Source organism: Pimephales promelas, chromosome 20, assembly GCF_988280905.1.
Source record: "Pimephales promelas chromosome 20, fPimPro1.hap1.1, whole genome shotgun sequence".
NCBI lineage: Eukaryota > Metazoa > Chordata > Actinopteri > Cypriniformes > Leuciscidae > Pimephales > Pimephales promelas.
The window spans coordinates 25,134,286-25,147,653 of NC_142788.1; the positions used below are offsets into that span (position 1 = coordinate 25,134,286).

General features: G+C 36.0%; 2 protein-coding genes across 3 annotated transcripts in view; both read left to right on the forward strand.

The window, feature by feature from the left end:
- The first annotated feature begins 2,010 nt into the window (after window positions 1–2,010).
- sars1 (seryl-tRNA synthetase 1) lies at window positions 2,011–10,862 on the forward strand. Its single transcript, XM_039652735.2, has 11 exons — window positions 2,011–2,217; window positions 4,365–4,435; window positions 4,527–4,607; window positions 5,293–5,451; window positions 6,722–6,865; window positions 7,105–7,260; window positions 7,443–7,664; window positions 8,232–8,361; window positions 8,491–8,648; window positions 8,746–8,875; window positions 9,987–10,862. The coding sequence occupies exons 1-11, from the start codon at window positions 2,082–2,084 to the stop codon at window positions 10,142–10,144; spliced, it is 1,545 nt and encodes a 514-aa protein (XP_039508669.2). The 5' UTR covers window positions 2,011–2,081; the 3' UTR covers window positions 10,145–10,862.
- Window positions 10,863–11,611: 749 nt separating this feature from the next.
- Window positions 11,612–13,368, forward strand: part of chchd6a (coiled-coil-helix-coiled-coil-helix domain containing 6a) — a 64,800-nt gene continuing 63,043 nt past the window's right edge. For both annotated transcript variants that reach the window (XM_039652949.2, XM_039652950.2), the window contains exons 1-4: window positions 11,612–11,694; window positions 11,791–11,902; window positions 12,759–12,837; window positions 12,977–13,073. In XM_039652949.2, coding sequence (XP_039508883.1) covers window positions 11,819–11,902; window positions 12,759–12,837; window positions 12,977–13,073 — 260 coding nt within the window. In that variant the 5' untranslated portion in view covers window positions 11,612–11,694; window positions 11,791–11,818. The remainder of the gene's footprint in view (window positions 11,695–11,790; window positions 11,903–12,758; window positions 12,838–12,976; window positions 13,074–13,368) is intronic.

A 13,368-nucleotide genomic window follows, 5' to 3' on the forward strand; every position in this document is an offset into this window, starting at 1 on the left:
AAATAAATACATTGATTTTTTTTAAATATATATCGAATAGTGAAGTGCAGTAATATCATGAGTAGAAAAATGTAATAAAAAAGACATATTTGAAGACCCGATAATCATTAAGTACCCAGCAACCACATAACAATGTACAGAATACCCTAGCAACCACATAGCATCCACTAACAGCTCTCACAGGAGTTCAACTTTATCTAAATTGCATGGGCCTTTTTTTAGATTGTTGAGAAAAACAAATGAGAGGGAACCGGAAGTACAGTGAGGTTGCCGAATGCTGTGAACGATTGTTTTCATGCAAATGTGTATTGATTTTGCCTTATTTGTGTATTTCCTGCTTATTTTCATGAATGATAAACATCATGTGACAATGAATATCCATTTGCATGCAATCCCAGTAATCTTTCTAAAGAATATATGGAAAATGTTTAAGGACTCTTGATTTATTGTAGTGAATGACCTTAAATTGTGTCATTTGTTTACATGAAGTGTTATTTTTAATTATCTTTATTATATTGTTTGCTGTTTTTTTAATCAGTTATTTTTGCAACAGTCTGTGTTTGTCTAATATGAAGGGAAATTACTGTATTTTATTTGACAAACTGCCTAAATGTCTGCTTGGTCTTACATTATAATAATGCAAGGCTTTTTTTAATATATATATTTTAATAATGTATAATCTTTATTATTATAATGCAAGGAAATTCAGGAGAAAAAACACACATATGTCCCAGTGAGTTGTGTTGTGTAACATCTCTGTTTTTAGAATATAAGCTATAAACTCTTACATAAAATGTTTATGAAAATGTATGAATGCATGATGTTTTACAAATAAACTTCCATTGTTTTGTAAATAATAGCTAGGACTAATTTATTCGACTGATGTACATTTTTTTTTTTTTCAATCTGACCCTTTTAGAATGCTTTGATTTACGAATATAAAACTTAACAAGCATTGGCAACAACATCAAATTTGTTACGTACAATTGTTTTTCATGCATTTGAATCATTGTCAAGGAATTCAAACCCATTTTCCACGATAAAGTAAATAATCATAATTTTCATCACCAATAAATATTGTTACAGCTTGCCAATGCTGTTCAGAAAATTGGCAACACCAACAAAGACATTTCAGAGTTACACACAGAAAACTGATGCTATTTTTAAACATTGAATTGTGGAGTAATATTTATGGGCTATTTAGAATGAAATAATTTACTTTGGACTTCACTGTTTTGTAGCAAATCATTTCTACTAAGCTATAGGCCTACAAGTAAAAAGTAAATGGGCATGATATCCCATTAGAACAATAATCAAATTATTACAAGAACATACTAAGCACAAATGCAGACTTGGAACAGTTCAAACTGATAGATAAATAAAGTTTAAAACAGTCTAAGATGGTTTGCTGGTCTTATCTGATCTCCACGGTTTAAGATGTTTTATACTAGAGATGGAAATTCTGCATGAGAAATGGGAACAGGAAATTACCAAAACATCGCCGAGCTACACAAAACACCCTAAACATTACGTAGCCCACTGACCATAAGAAAAATTACTTGCAAGCCATTTTTGTTACAATAACGGTTTCTAGTGAAGAATGGCACCATTATAATATTATTATATATCATTATATTATCCAAATTACATCCATTTTAAAATATTTTATGTTGACTGTCAAGCCTCTCGATGAAAAGTAGCCTGTGTTGGTGCTGATAACCTTTAAACTTAAAAAAAAAAAAATGTATGCCACCACCACCAAGAAGAAGACGAAAAAATCCCAGTTGGGAGAATAAAATATCAATAATGACTTATAAAAGGTAAAACATATTAAAAAAGGCAGTAAACTGAATTCACGAAGGTTGCTCATGAATATGAATTAGCTTACGCATGACTCCGTCGATTCAAAGTAATTAATATTCATTAGCTCAGTAGTATGATTCTGTAATTGGCCAGAGCTGAGAATGAGTAATGAATATGCATAGCAGCAGGCTCTCTAGCGCCTCCCCTCCATATTTCTCCATACTTTCCATATTCCTTTCCTCCATTCATCCGCACTGCACACCGTGTACACAGGCATCATGGTGCTCGATTTAGACCTGTTTCGCACCGACAAAGGCGGCGATCCTGAAATCGTGCGGGAAACCCAGAGGAAACGATTCAAGGATGTGTCTCTGGTGGATAAACTGGTCGAGGCGGATACAGAATGGAGGAAATGTGAGTAGCAGCTATCGGCTAACGCTACAGCTAACGAAACACATGGCAGCCTGTGGATGAGAACAGTTTGTGACACGTATACAGATCTGTTAATCAACGTAAAGACTTTAAGAGAGGAAACACACACTGACTGTGCTACACCACATAATAAAGTTAATGTAAAATGCGTGGAAACGTGCAGAACCATGGCAGAACCCGCATTACCGGTTTACTGGAGTAGCATGTAGCATTGACGCTAATACTCAACCCGCCTGTCATAGTGTGATTAACATTGTTTACTTCAGTTAATAAAACTTGTTTTTGTTATTTAGCCGAATATACGTTTATATCAGGTGTTATTCGGGAATGAGAGGTATGAGTATACATTGGTTAAACCTGTCGCAGCATCACCCGGCTGAATCTGATGCAATCTCAATGTCAGGGTGAATACAGAGGAGGAGCAGCTGACTGTCAGTGATGATGTGTGCCATACAGGTCTTTCATCAAAGAGTGAAATATTATATCAGTTTGACAATTTAATTCCCTATTCCTTTAAATCCATCTAAAAGTCTATACTATTAATATATTTTAAGCTTGGTGTGGTCATCACCATAGGTTGCTTTAAAGTCACCATGAAATAAAAATGGACAATTCTTGTTTTCTTTATTGCAGTATTTATTACAAATTATTTATCCATGCACGTTATTGTTTCAAAATTGATTTGCTCTTTCCTAATCTTTAATCAAAATAAATTCCCCTCCCACTTGCAGCGACATCTCTTCTCCGATGATGCGTTTACTGGCGTGAGGGCGGGACAACCTGTCACTCACATATGATCGACCAATAGCAACCCACAACCATCCAAGGATTCAATCAATTCCCAATGAACAAAATCAAGTACATAAAAAAAAAAAATCAACCCTACATTTTCTCTTGTCAAGATGCCGTTTCACTCGCACATATGTCACAGTAGGGAAGAAAATGCTATCAAAACTTCAGTCTCATGTCGCCGACTTAAAGAAATAGTTCACTCAAAAATGAAAATTATCCCGTAATTTACTCGCCTTCCAGCCTATCTAGGTGTACTGTAAATGATTTTCTTCTTTCAGCCAAACACAGGCATTATTAAATAATATCCTGGCTCTTCCCAACTTTGTAATGACATTGAATAGCACCTGATTTATTGAATCTCCAAAAAACGCATCCATCCATCATAAAAATGATCCATATGACTCAAGTGGGTAATAAATGCCTTTTGAAGCGAAGCAATGAGTTTTTGTGTACATGCGTACGGCCGTTGCCAAAAGCCAGTGATGTATTATAATTTATAAAGTTAGAAATATTGATATTTTTCTTACAAAAACAGATTACTTCATAAGTTATATTTAACCCACTGTAGTCATATGGATTACTTTTATGATGAATGGATGCGATTTTTGCTTCAAAAACTCAATATTCAATGCCATTACAAATCTTAGAAGAGCCAGGATATTATTTAATAAAAACTCTGATTGTGTTCAGTTAAAAGAAGAAAGTCATACACCTATGATGGGTCGATTGTGAGTTAATAACTCAATATGAGTTAATATATTTTAATTAGCAAAATATGTATTCACCATCATCTTTAATTTATGCTGCATTGACTGTTATTTTTTTATTGTTTTAATTATTATATTATCTTTAATATTTTGTATTAGCTTTTATATTAACTTTTCTTGTTCTTTTTCAACTTATTTTATTTCAGTTAGTTGTCAAGGCAACATTTTTAATATTCATTTAAGTTTCATCTTGTTGGATTAAATAAAATTACTTTATTGCAATATATTGGATTGTATTCCTCCTTATTCTAGGACTGTGAAAATATGCTGATACAATTTATTGTAATTGTAAAAGTGTGATTTTTTTTTTTTTTTAATTAGTTGGTGGCTTGGTGCCGGATTCATAATTCAATTCATTTGTCATTGCTTGTAGCGTAATTTCACATTTACTTTCTTGCTTGAATGCAGTACACATTTCCTTAGTTGTTCAAAGTCTTCATCCAAAGATATATTTTCTTCTCCCGATTATTTCAAATTTTAGCATAATTTATAAAACAGGAAGATTACTCTTGCCATTATATCAGTGATATGCATTTGTGTTAGAATTATATATATTTTTTATGCCTCCAGGTCGCTTCACAGCGGATAACCTAAACAAGGCCAAGAATCTGTGCAGCAAAGCCATCGGTGAAAAGATGAAGGTACGTAAAGCAGCTGTCATATATTTGTTTTGATCTGTTATCATTGAGTAATAATACTATTCTGCTTGCTGGTCGTATGGCGCTTTTGCAGAAGAAAGAGCCAGTTGGTGACGATGACACTCTTCCAGAAGAGGCTCAGAATCTGGAAGCCCTCGTTGGAGAAACATTATCAGTGAGTCGAGCTATAATGTATAATTCACATACTTATTGTATAATAAGTGAATATACACTACTGTTCAAAAGTTTTAGATCAGTAAGATTTTTTTCATGTTTAAAAAGCAGTCTCTTCTGCTCACCAAGGTTGTATTTATTTGATCCAAAAAACAGTAAAAACTGTAATATTGTGATGTATTTTTTTTTTACAATTTAAAAGATCTGTTTTCTATTTGAATATATTTGAAATGCTGAATTTTCAGCATCATAACTCCAGTCTTCAGTGTCACATTATCATTCTAATATGCTGAGTTGCTGTTCAAGAAACATTTATTATTATTCAAGAAATCATTCAGTGTTGAACAGAAAGTTAAAAAGAACAGCATTTATCTGAAATAGAAAGCTTTTGTAACATTACACACTACCGTTCAGAAGTGAGTTTTTTTTTTGTTTTTAAGAAATCAAAGAAATGAATACTTTTATTCAGCAAAAATGCATTAAATTGATCAAAAGTTACATTAAAGACATTTATAATATTACAAAAGATGTTTAATTTCAAATAAATGCTGTCCTTCTGAACTTTCTGTTCGTCAAAGAATCCTGAAAACAAATTGTGCACAACTGTTCTCAACTTTGACTAAGTACATTAAACAATGATTCACAACCCATCTGTGAGCAATAATTCTGCATTCTGTCTCTGGCAGCCCCTCACGGTGACTCAGATTAAGAAGGTGCGGTTACTGGTGGACGAGGCTGTGCAGAAGACAGACAGTGATCGTCTAAAGCTGGAGGCGGAGCGCTTTGAGTTCCTGAGAGAGATCGGAAACCTCCTGCATCCCTCTGTGCCCATCAGCAACGATGAGGTGAGTTTCAAGGTGTACACTTGGCAGGTCCTGCAAACCAAATACATTGCCTGGCCAAAAAAGAAATAAAAATCACACACTGTAATATTTTGCTGGACTGCTTTTGGCTTTAAAGGGTTAGTTCACCCAAAAATCTTCATCTTCAGAACACAAATTAAGATATTAAGATCGCTCCTGCATACAGTCCGTAGGCTTCTTGAGGGACTGGCTCTTGCTGTCCCCGAAAAGTCATTAAAGACATCGTTAAAATAGTCCAAGTGACTACAGTGGCTCAATCTTAAGTTTATCAAACGACACGAACACTATTTGTGCGCCAAAACAAACAAAAATAACGACTTTATTTCAACTATTCGTTTATTTCTCCCTCTGCGCGAGTCAGGTTACTAGTTTAATAGCGTAAGCTTAACTTAACTGACTACAGGCCCATGGAGAAGGAAGTGAATAGTTGAAATAAAGTCGTTATTTTTGTTTGTTTTGGCGCACAAATAGTGTTCGTGTCGTTTGATAAACTTAAGATTGAGCCACTGTAGTCACTTGGACTATTTTAACGATGTCTTTAATGACTTTTCGGGGACAGCAAGAGCCAGTCCCTCAAGAAGCCTACGGACTGTATGCAGGAGCGATCTTAATATGTTAAATATCTTAAATTGTGTTCCGAAGATGAACGAAGGTCTTACGGGGTTGGAACAACATGAGGGTGAGTAAATACTGACAGAATTTTCATTTTTGGGTGAACTAACCCTTTAATTACGGCACGCATTCATCATGGCGTCGTTTCTATAAACTCATGCAATGAAAAGACATTTATTTCCATCCAAAGTTGCATCAATTTCTCGCCTACATATGTTCGCTTTGCAGCGTTATATCTTCTCCAGCACATCCCAAAGATTCTCAGTGGGGTTTAAGGGGGCATCGGATGCAAAATTCACTTTTATTTGGTGTTTGCATATAAATATGTCTGTGTGTGGACACAACCACCATACAAAAAATGGTGGTATATGTTGTTGCTTAGCCAAGTGTTTCCCAACCCTGTTCCTGGCGGCACACCAACACTGCGCGTATTCTTTGTCTCCCTAATCAAACACACCTGATTCAACTCATCAGCTCATTAACCCACCTGATTATGAGCTGATGAGTTGAATCATTTGTGTTTGATAAGGGAGACAAAGAATACGCGCAGTGTTGGTGTGCCGCCAGGAACAGGTTTGGGAAACACTGGCTTAACTTATTCAACTGGAGATTAAGGTAAAATGTTGTTTCTCTTTCTCAGGATGCTGATAATAAGGTGGAACGCACCTGGGGTGACTGCACAGTGCAGAAGAAGTATTCTCACGTGGACCTGGTTGTCATGGTGGATGGATACGAAGGGGAAAAAGGAGCCGTCGTGGCTGGAAGCAGAGGATACTTCCTAAAGGTTTGTTGCCCTTTCACCTAATTTTTTGTGGATTTTCAAACTGTGCAAGGAAGGGAACTGAAGGACAACGGCATTGTTTTTGTGTAAACCACTTCTGAACATTCCAATACTGAGCATGTGGGAACCATTTTGCCTTGTTGCACAATATTTACCCCCGTTCTCATGTCCGTTCTTCAAAAGAAACATGCCAAAAAGCACTTGGCACCCATTTTAAAATGTTTTGTTGTATTGTATTTCAGGGACCTTTAGTTTTCTTGGAGCAGGCTTTAATTAACTATGCACTGCGGATCCTGTACAGCAAGAACTACAACCTGCTGTACACACCCTTCTTCATGAGGAAAGAAGTCATGCAGGAGGTCGCTCAGCTCAGCCAGTTTGATGAAGAGCTGTATAAGGTTTGTCCTATATTTTATTTGAACCTTTTGATTTATAAAAATGTATATACTAATGTGTGTATAATATATATACACACACATACATATACATTAGTTGCATAAAAGTTGACATCATCATGCTAGATCCACTTAATACAACTAATCTACAGAAACAAAGGATTTAATGTAATGTGTTTGTTTAGGTGATCGGGAAGGGGAGCGAGAAGTCCGACGACAGTTCAGTAGACGAAAAGTATTTGATTGCCACATCGGAGCAGCCAATAGCAGCTTTCCTGAGAGATGAATGGCTCAAGCCAGAGGATCTCCCCATCCGCTATGCCGGCTTCTCCACCTGCTTCAGACAGGAAGTGGGCTCTCACGGCAGAGACACGCGCGGGATCTTCAGGGTCCATCAGTTCGAGAAGGTCCGGGCAATTCTATGAACAGTGGAATATTAATTTTAGATGACTATTATTTCTTATAAAACGGTTTGTTCCAATCCTTGATTCTGGTCAATAGCTTTATTCATGATAAAACAGCTATGACCGCTTCACCCAACGGATTTTTTTTTATCACTTGTAACACTGCAGTTCCTGTGTTGTTTATATTTGAGCTTTCATGCATATTACACATTGGAACGTTGTTGCTGGGCATGGTCAGGGACTATTTTTTTCTATCGGAAGGAAGGCTTTTAGTGATATTACTTCATGAAAGTTGCACCAATACATATTTTTACACTTTAATATTTTTTATTGTGTGGTAACCGTTTTATAAAAGCAATAAGGTACTCGAGGCAAGTGCTGTATTGTGAATAAGTAACGGCTAAAGGGCGTTGTTAGGCATGGCGCGAAGCGGCTTTCCTGTACCTTATTGCTTACATAACAAGGAATAGACCTCTATCAAATTTAGCAGTAAGTAAAGTTCTTGAAGAAAATTCTGGGATTATTTAGAAGAACAACCTCTGAATACAAACTCTTTCCAATGCTTTCCAGATCGAGCAGTTTGTGTACGCCTCTCCTCATGACGGCGAGTCCTGGGAGATGTTTGATGAGATGATTGGAACAGCTGAAGAATTTTATAAGTCGTTAGGAATCCCCTATCGCATCGTCAACATTGTGTCGGGTTAGTTCACATTGTCCAGTTTTTCCATTGAAAGTACCAATGGAACTAATAAGCCGCCATTTGTTGGAAGGTTTTTATCAGCTTCCTGTAAAAAAAGCTTCAAATGAATTGTTTGCTTTTGTTTGACAGGTGCTCTAAACCACGCTGCTAGTAAAAAGCTGGATTTAGAGGCTTGGTTCCCAGGGTCCCAGGCTTTTAGAGAGCTTGTGTCATGCTCAAACTGCACAGATTACCAGGCTCGCCGCTTGCGTATTCGCTACGGTCAGACTAAGAAAATGATGGACAAGGTACAGTTCTACAGTTCTCAAGAATGATGTTGGGTTATCTGTTTTTACCATTTGAGGTTGGTTTGATTGACTGTTGTGATTGTCTGTTTTCTTAAAGGCTGAGTTTGTGCACATGCTAAATGCCACCATGTGCGCGACTACTCGCGTTATATGTGCTATCCTGGAGAACTACCAGACAGAGGACGGTGTTATTGTTCCAGAACCTCTCAAGGCATTCATGCCTCCAGGTGAGCACCGCTGAGTATGGATCTGTTTACCTGGATAAGTTAGAAAAGTTTGCCTCAATCTTTTTCTACATGCATGGAAAAGACTTGTTTGGGATGCCATGACCTAGTCGTTAAAGGATAGGGTGGAAATCATATGGAATTTAACGATTCTGCATCTGATACTGATTTTTTTGGGAATCATACAACAATGATGACACTATTTTTAATTCACTATAAAGAATCAATTCACTACAAGGAACAAAGTAATTTAATCGGATAATCCTGGTTGCATTGTGTGTTTTTATATTTCCAAAAAATAACAGATTCATAAGTAGGGGTGCAATGGATCATTGTTGAGCCGTGATCCGTACGGACCAGGACCCATGGTTCGACACTAGGGATGCACCGATATGAAAATTTTGGCCGATACTGATAATTCTTTATATTTGAAAGCAGATAACCGATATATCGGCTGATAAATTTAAATCCAAATTTTTATCAATTTTGAGAGCTTGATTACAAAAACAAAAGTCTCACAATTAAATCCATGTCCCAAGCGCACGATTATAATGATGTTCTCATTATAGTGTTGTATAGCCGATATGACAGATTTGCGCTGCACATGTTGTACTGAACCGTATTTTTATTTTTTGAAGAGATATCAATCATATTTCAAGAAATTCAAAAACATAAACAGTGCTCAACAAGTGTCTCAGCTGAAGGGAATAATACATTAATTAGCGGCTTTAATATATCGGCCACATTTTCTTACCAGGCCGATAACGATAACATTAAACATGAACATATATCGGCCGATATATCGTGCATCCCTATTCGACACGCATGTGATTCACAGATTAATTGCCTAGTATAGAGTGAAAGTGTATAATTTGCACTTGTTTATTCTTGACAATTTACACATTCAAGCTATTTTAAACCATTCAAGCGCTAGAAGAGGCGAAAGAGTCTATTGCACGCTGTTTTCTGTTTTTCAACCAAAAGAACTGGATATGTGAGCTATAAGTGGACCTTTTAGATGGCTGTTTAATGTGTGTACTGTAGGTTACGTTTCCTCTGATTAGTCACCAATTGTGTCTCCAATCAATCTCAATATTATGGTTTCTTTACTCAGGTTTAACAGAAATGATCAAGTTTGTGAAGCCAGCCCCTATTGAACTGGAGGCAACCAAGAAGCAGAAGAAACAGCAGGAAGGAGGGAAGAAGAAGAAACAGGGTGGTGACGCTGATATAGAGAACAAAGTGGAGAACATGTCAGTCAATGACTCTTAGATGCAATCCCAGCCAATCATAATGGTTCATAAGACATCCATTTTCTGTACCGCATTCACAAACATTATCCACTGAAGCTGTCACATGGTTTCATCCCTGCCTCACTTTACTTTCTCTGGGACAGTCCTACTGTGGCGCTGTCTGTCTAACGGTGATGATGGTGTCATGTTTAACAATCATATTTTAAATTATTCTCAAATCAATTTCCTACAAAAGGGGTCTTTGAAATCTTTAATTAAATGCATGATGTTGTGACAGACATTTAGCCATTAGATGGAAATGCCTTGATGGCACTGTAATTACCTGAGGCATTGTATTATAAGTCTGCTGTTGAATTAAAGGGAAAATGCATGGTCGTTACAGTTAGTACTGGGATTATTCTGCATCAGTGCCACTTTGGAAAAAGTGCTTTAATGAAAATCGGTTCTGGAAAATGGACAGACCTCTTTCAATATCCTGTCTTATAATTAATATTTGCTCAATAATTATTGTTAAGGAAATTGATTACTGTGCACTTACTGTTCACATCGTCACAAAAGTTCAAGTGAGCAGCGAGCAGCTTTCTGTCATTTACGTCTGTCTCTTGCTTCATAGAAACATTTCTTCTTGTGATTTGTCTGTTAAACAGGGAATGTTATTATATGAACAGTACTTGCTTAAGATGCCTTGTGTGAGGAGTATGATGGCAATTGAGGATAAATCAATACCTGAAAGTAAACATTGATTCGTGTTTTTTTTCTGAATGCATACATATTATTATCTCATGTCACACTTTTATCTGAAGCAACTTTCAATTAGAAAAACTGAGCAATTTATTGTGCAGGAATCATCAATTTAACTTACAATTTAACTCGGAGTACAAGTAGACAACTTTAATGTTATGTGGGTGATCTTAAAAAAAAAAAAAGCTTTTATATTTCATATGACTTTTTTAAGCAGTTTACATTATAATAAATGCATTTTAACTTATATAGAGTTGTGAAAAAGGACTATGCATAGTGGCTATCCTATCAAATGTATGATTTAGCCAAACACATTATGGATTATGATCATGGAGTTCATTGTGGGTTTTTTTTTGCCAAAATTATTTTATGTTAATGCAGATATTGTTTATGAAGGGTTTTTGGAAAATCTTACCCACTTAAATGGTCACTGTAAACAGTTGGAGGTAAAAAAAAAAAAACAGTATACTATTTTAAAACTTTTTTTTAACCTCATGCAAGAAACCACTCCATCCTGGACTTTTGGAAGATTCAACTGGAGCACAGTTTCATTCATTTAACTCAATGTTTAATGGATAACTGTAGGTTTCTTGTTTTCACAATTCATGTTTTTTTGTTTAGAACACTTGTGAAATAAGTACACTAGCGTATCAAACCCCGCTAATGTTTTTAATAAGTAAATAAGGACTGAGTGAGTCCGATGGACTGCAACTCCCAGAAGCCCTCTCTCCAGTCGCCGATATATCCTGAGATTCCATTGGCTCATTGCAAAGCCATTGTCCAATAGTGTTTCAGAATACTGCCGTACAAACTGCCACTTCAAAAACGGTAAGATGTGAATCTGTCAAACATATCGTCGTATTTACTAAAAAAAAATAGTGTTCATTTCAGTTAGAGAATAAAATCGTTTATCTTTTATTAAAGGTCCATTAACGAAGCTGTACATAAAGCGATGGGATCCGGAGAAAGCACGTCAAGGAGAGTTTCTTTCGGCCTAGATGAGGATGACAGGGTGAGGATTCTGCGTGGAGTGAAGGTAATCCAACTTCAGATATTTATTACATTTTGTACGGGTTATGTACGATTATGGTTGGTATTGTGGGACTTTGTTGCGCGAATTTGCAACAGGGTTAACCGAACGTCCTTCAATGGACGGGACACGTTTAGGAAAATGGCCACAATGTTGTTTCGGATGTCAGTCATTTCACAAATAGATAAATTCGGTGAATCTGCAGTCCACGTTATGATTGTCAGCTCTGCCTCTGGCTAATGACAACCGAGTCTGAAACCGAGAAACTATTCCCTGCTTGTGTTGTGAAGTTGTGTTGAACTAATATCTTACTGACCTAGTGTGTCCTCAGGTGTGCAGAAGTGTAATTGAAACTAAGGTCAGGTGTATGTATGGTAACGTTACTGTCTGGAGCATAAGCGCGGGTAATCTTTTGATACTCTTACAATAGAATTGACCATATAATTGCTTGCTCTAGAAAGTGTCATTCTTCCAAACTGAAATCTTTTGATTTCGATCTATATAATTTGGTCTATAGACTTTTAATATTTCATATAGCCTATGATATGAGTGGTTGCATGATTAGGGCGGTAAGTTAGGTGAAAACAAGTTAGGAGGGTTATTATTATTCTGTATTAATGTTTTTGTATTTAAAAATCTGCCAGAAAACCCAATAATTAATGATTAAGCTTTTTAAGTGACAAATTACAACCCTAGATCCATGTTTTCCCCCTTCCAGTTTGTCAGCTGCTGTGCATTACTTTTTGTCAATCTATAAATAAAAAAGAGAACGATAATAGCCTAAATTCTGAGTTCTCAATGACACCAATGCTTCATTTTACTTGTGTGTTCATCAGTCATTTGTATACATTTATGTTCTTAGCTGTCTGAAGATGTCCTACAGCGCATGAGGAATGTCAGTGCTGATCCAAGACCACCTGTCAACAATAAAGAGAACCTAGGTATGACATAATAGTTTCCATGTTCATAAGCTTTGGCAGTTTATATGCCTGTGTGCTTACGAGATGCAATAAGTGAGATAATAAATTTGTAATGCATGTCAGCGATTACTTATTTTAGTTTTTTTTTATAACTTTGCAGGTCAGCAGGCTCGAACGTCCAGCACATCTGACCCAGAACCTCCAAAAACACAGACCAAGACGACTTTTCCTGATACTAAAGAGGAGCTCAGGAAGAAGTAATTAAGTTGTTTTTTTCAAATTGTGGTCCAGGTACCCCAAAGACAGTGCTAGGGTGTCCTTTGAAAAGTTTAGAGAAAAACTTAATTCGTTAATAATAAAAAGATTTAAATAAATACCAATTATATTAAAATAATTAAATACATAATAATAAAATGAATAAAGTAAAAAAAGAAAAGAAAAAAAAAAGAAATGTATAAAAACACCAATACATCTCATTGTATAATTTTGTGGGTAGAAAAAACAAGTTTAATATGTTAACTTAAAGGGTTAGTTGAAAAAATGAAAATTAAG

Coding starts and splice junctions, on each gene's coding strand:
- sars1 (XM_039652735.2), top strand. CDS start 2,082: ATGGTGCTCGATTTAGACCTGTTTCGCACCGACAAAGGCGGCGATCCT. Junction 2,218..4,364: donor GGATACAGAATGGAGGAAAT/GTGAGTAGCAGC, acceptor TTATGCCTCCAG/GTCGCTTCACAGCGGATAAC. Junction 7,665..8,231: donor GGGTCCATCAGTTCGAGAAG/GTCCGGGCAATT, acceptor AATGCTTTCCAG/ATCGAGCAGTTTGTGTACGC.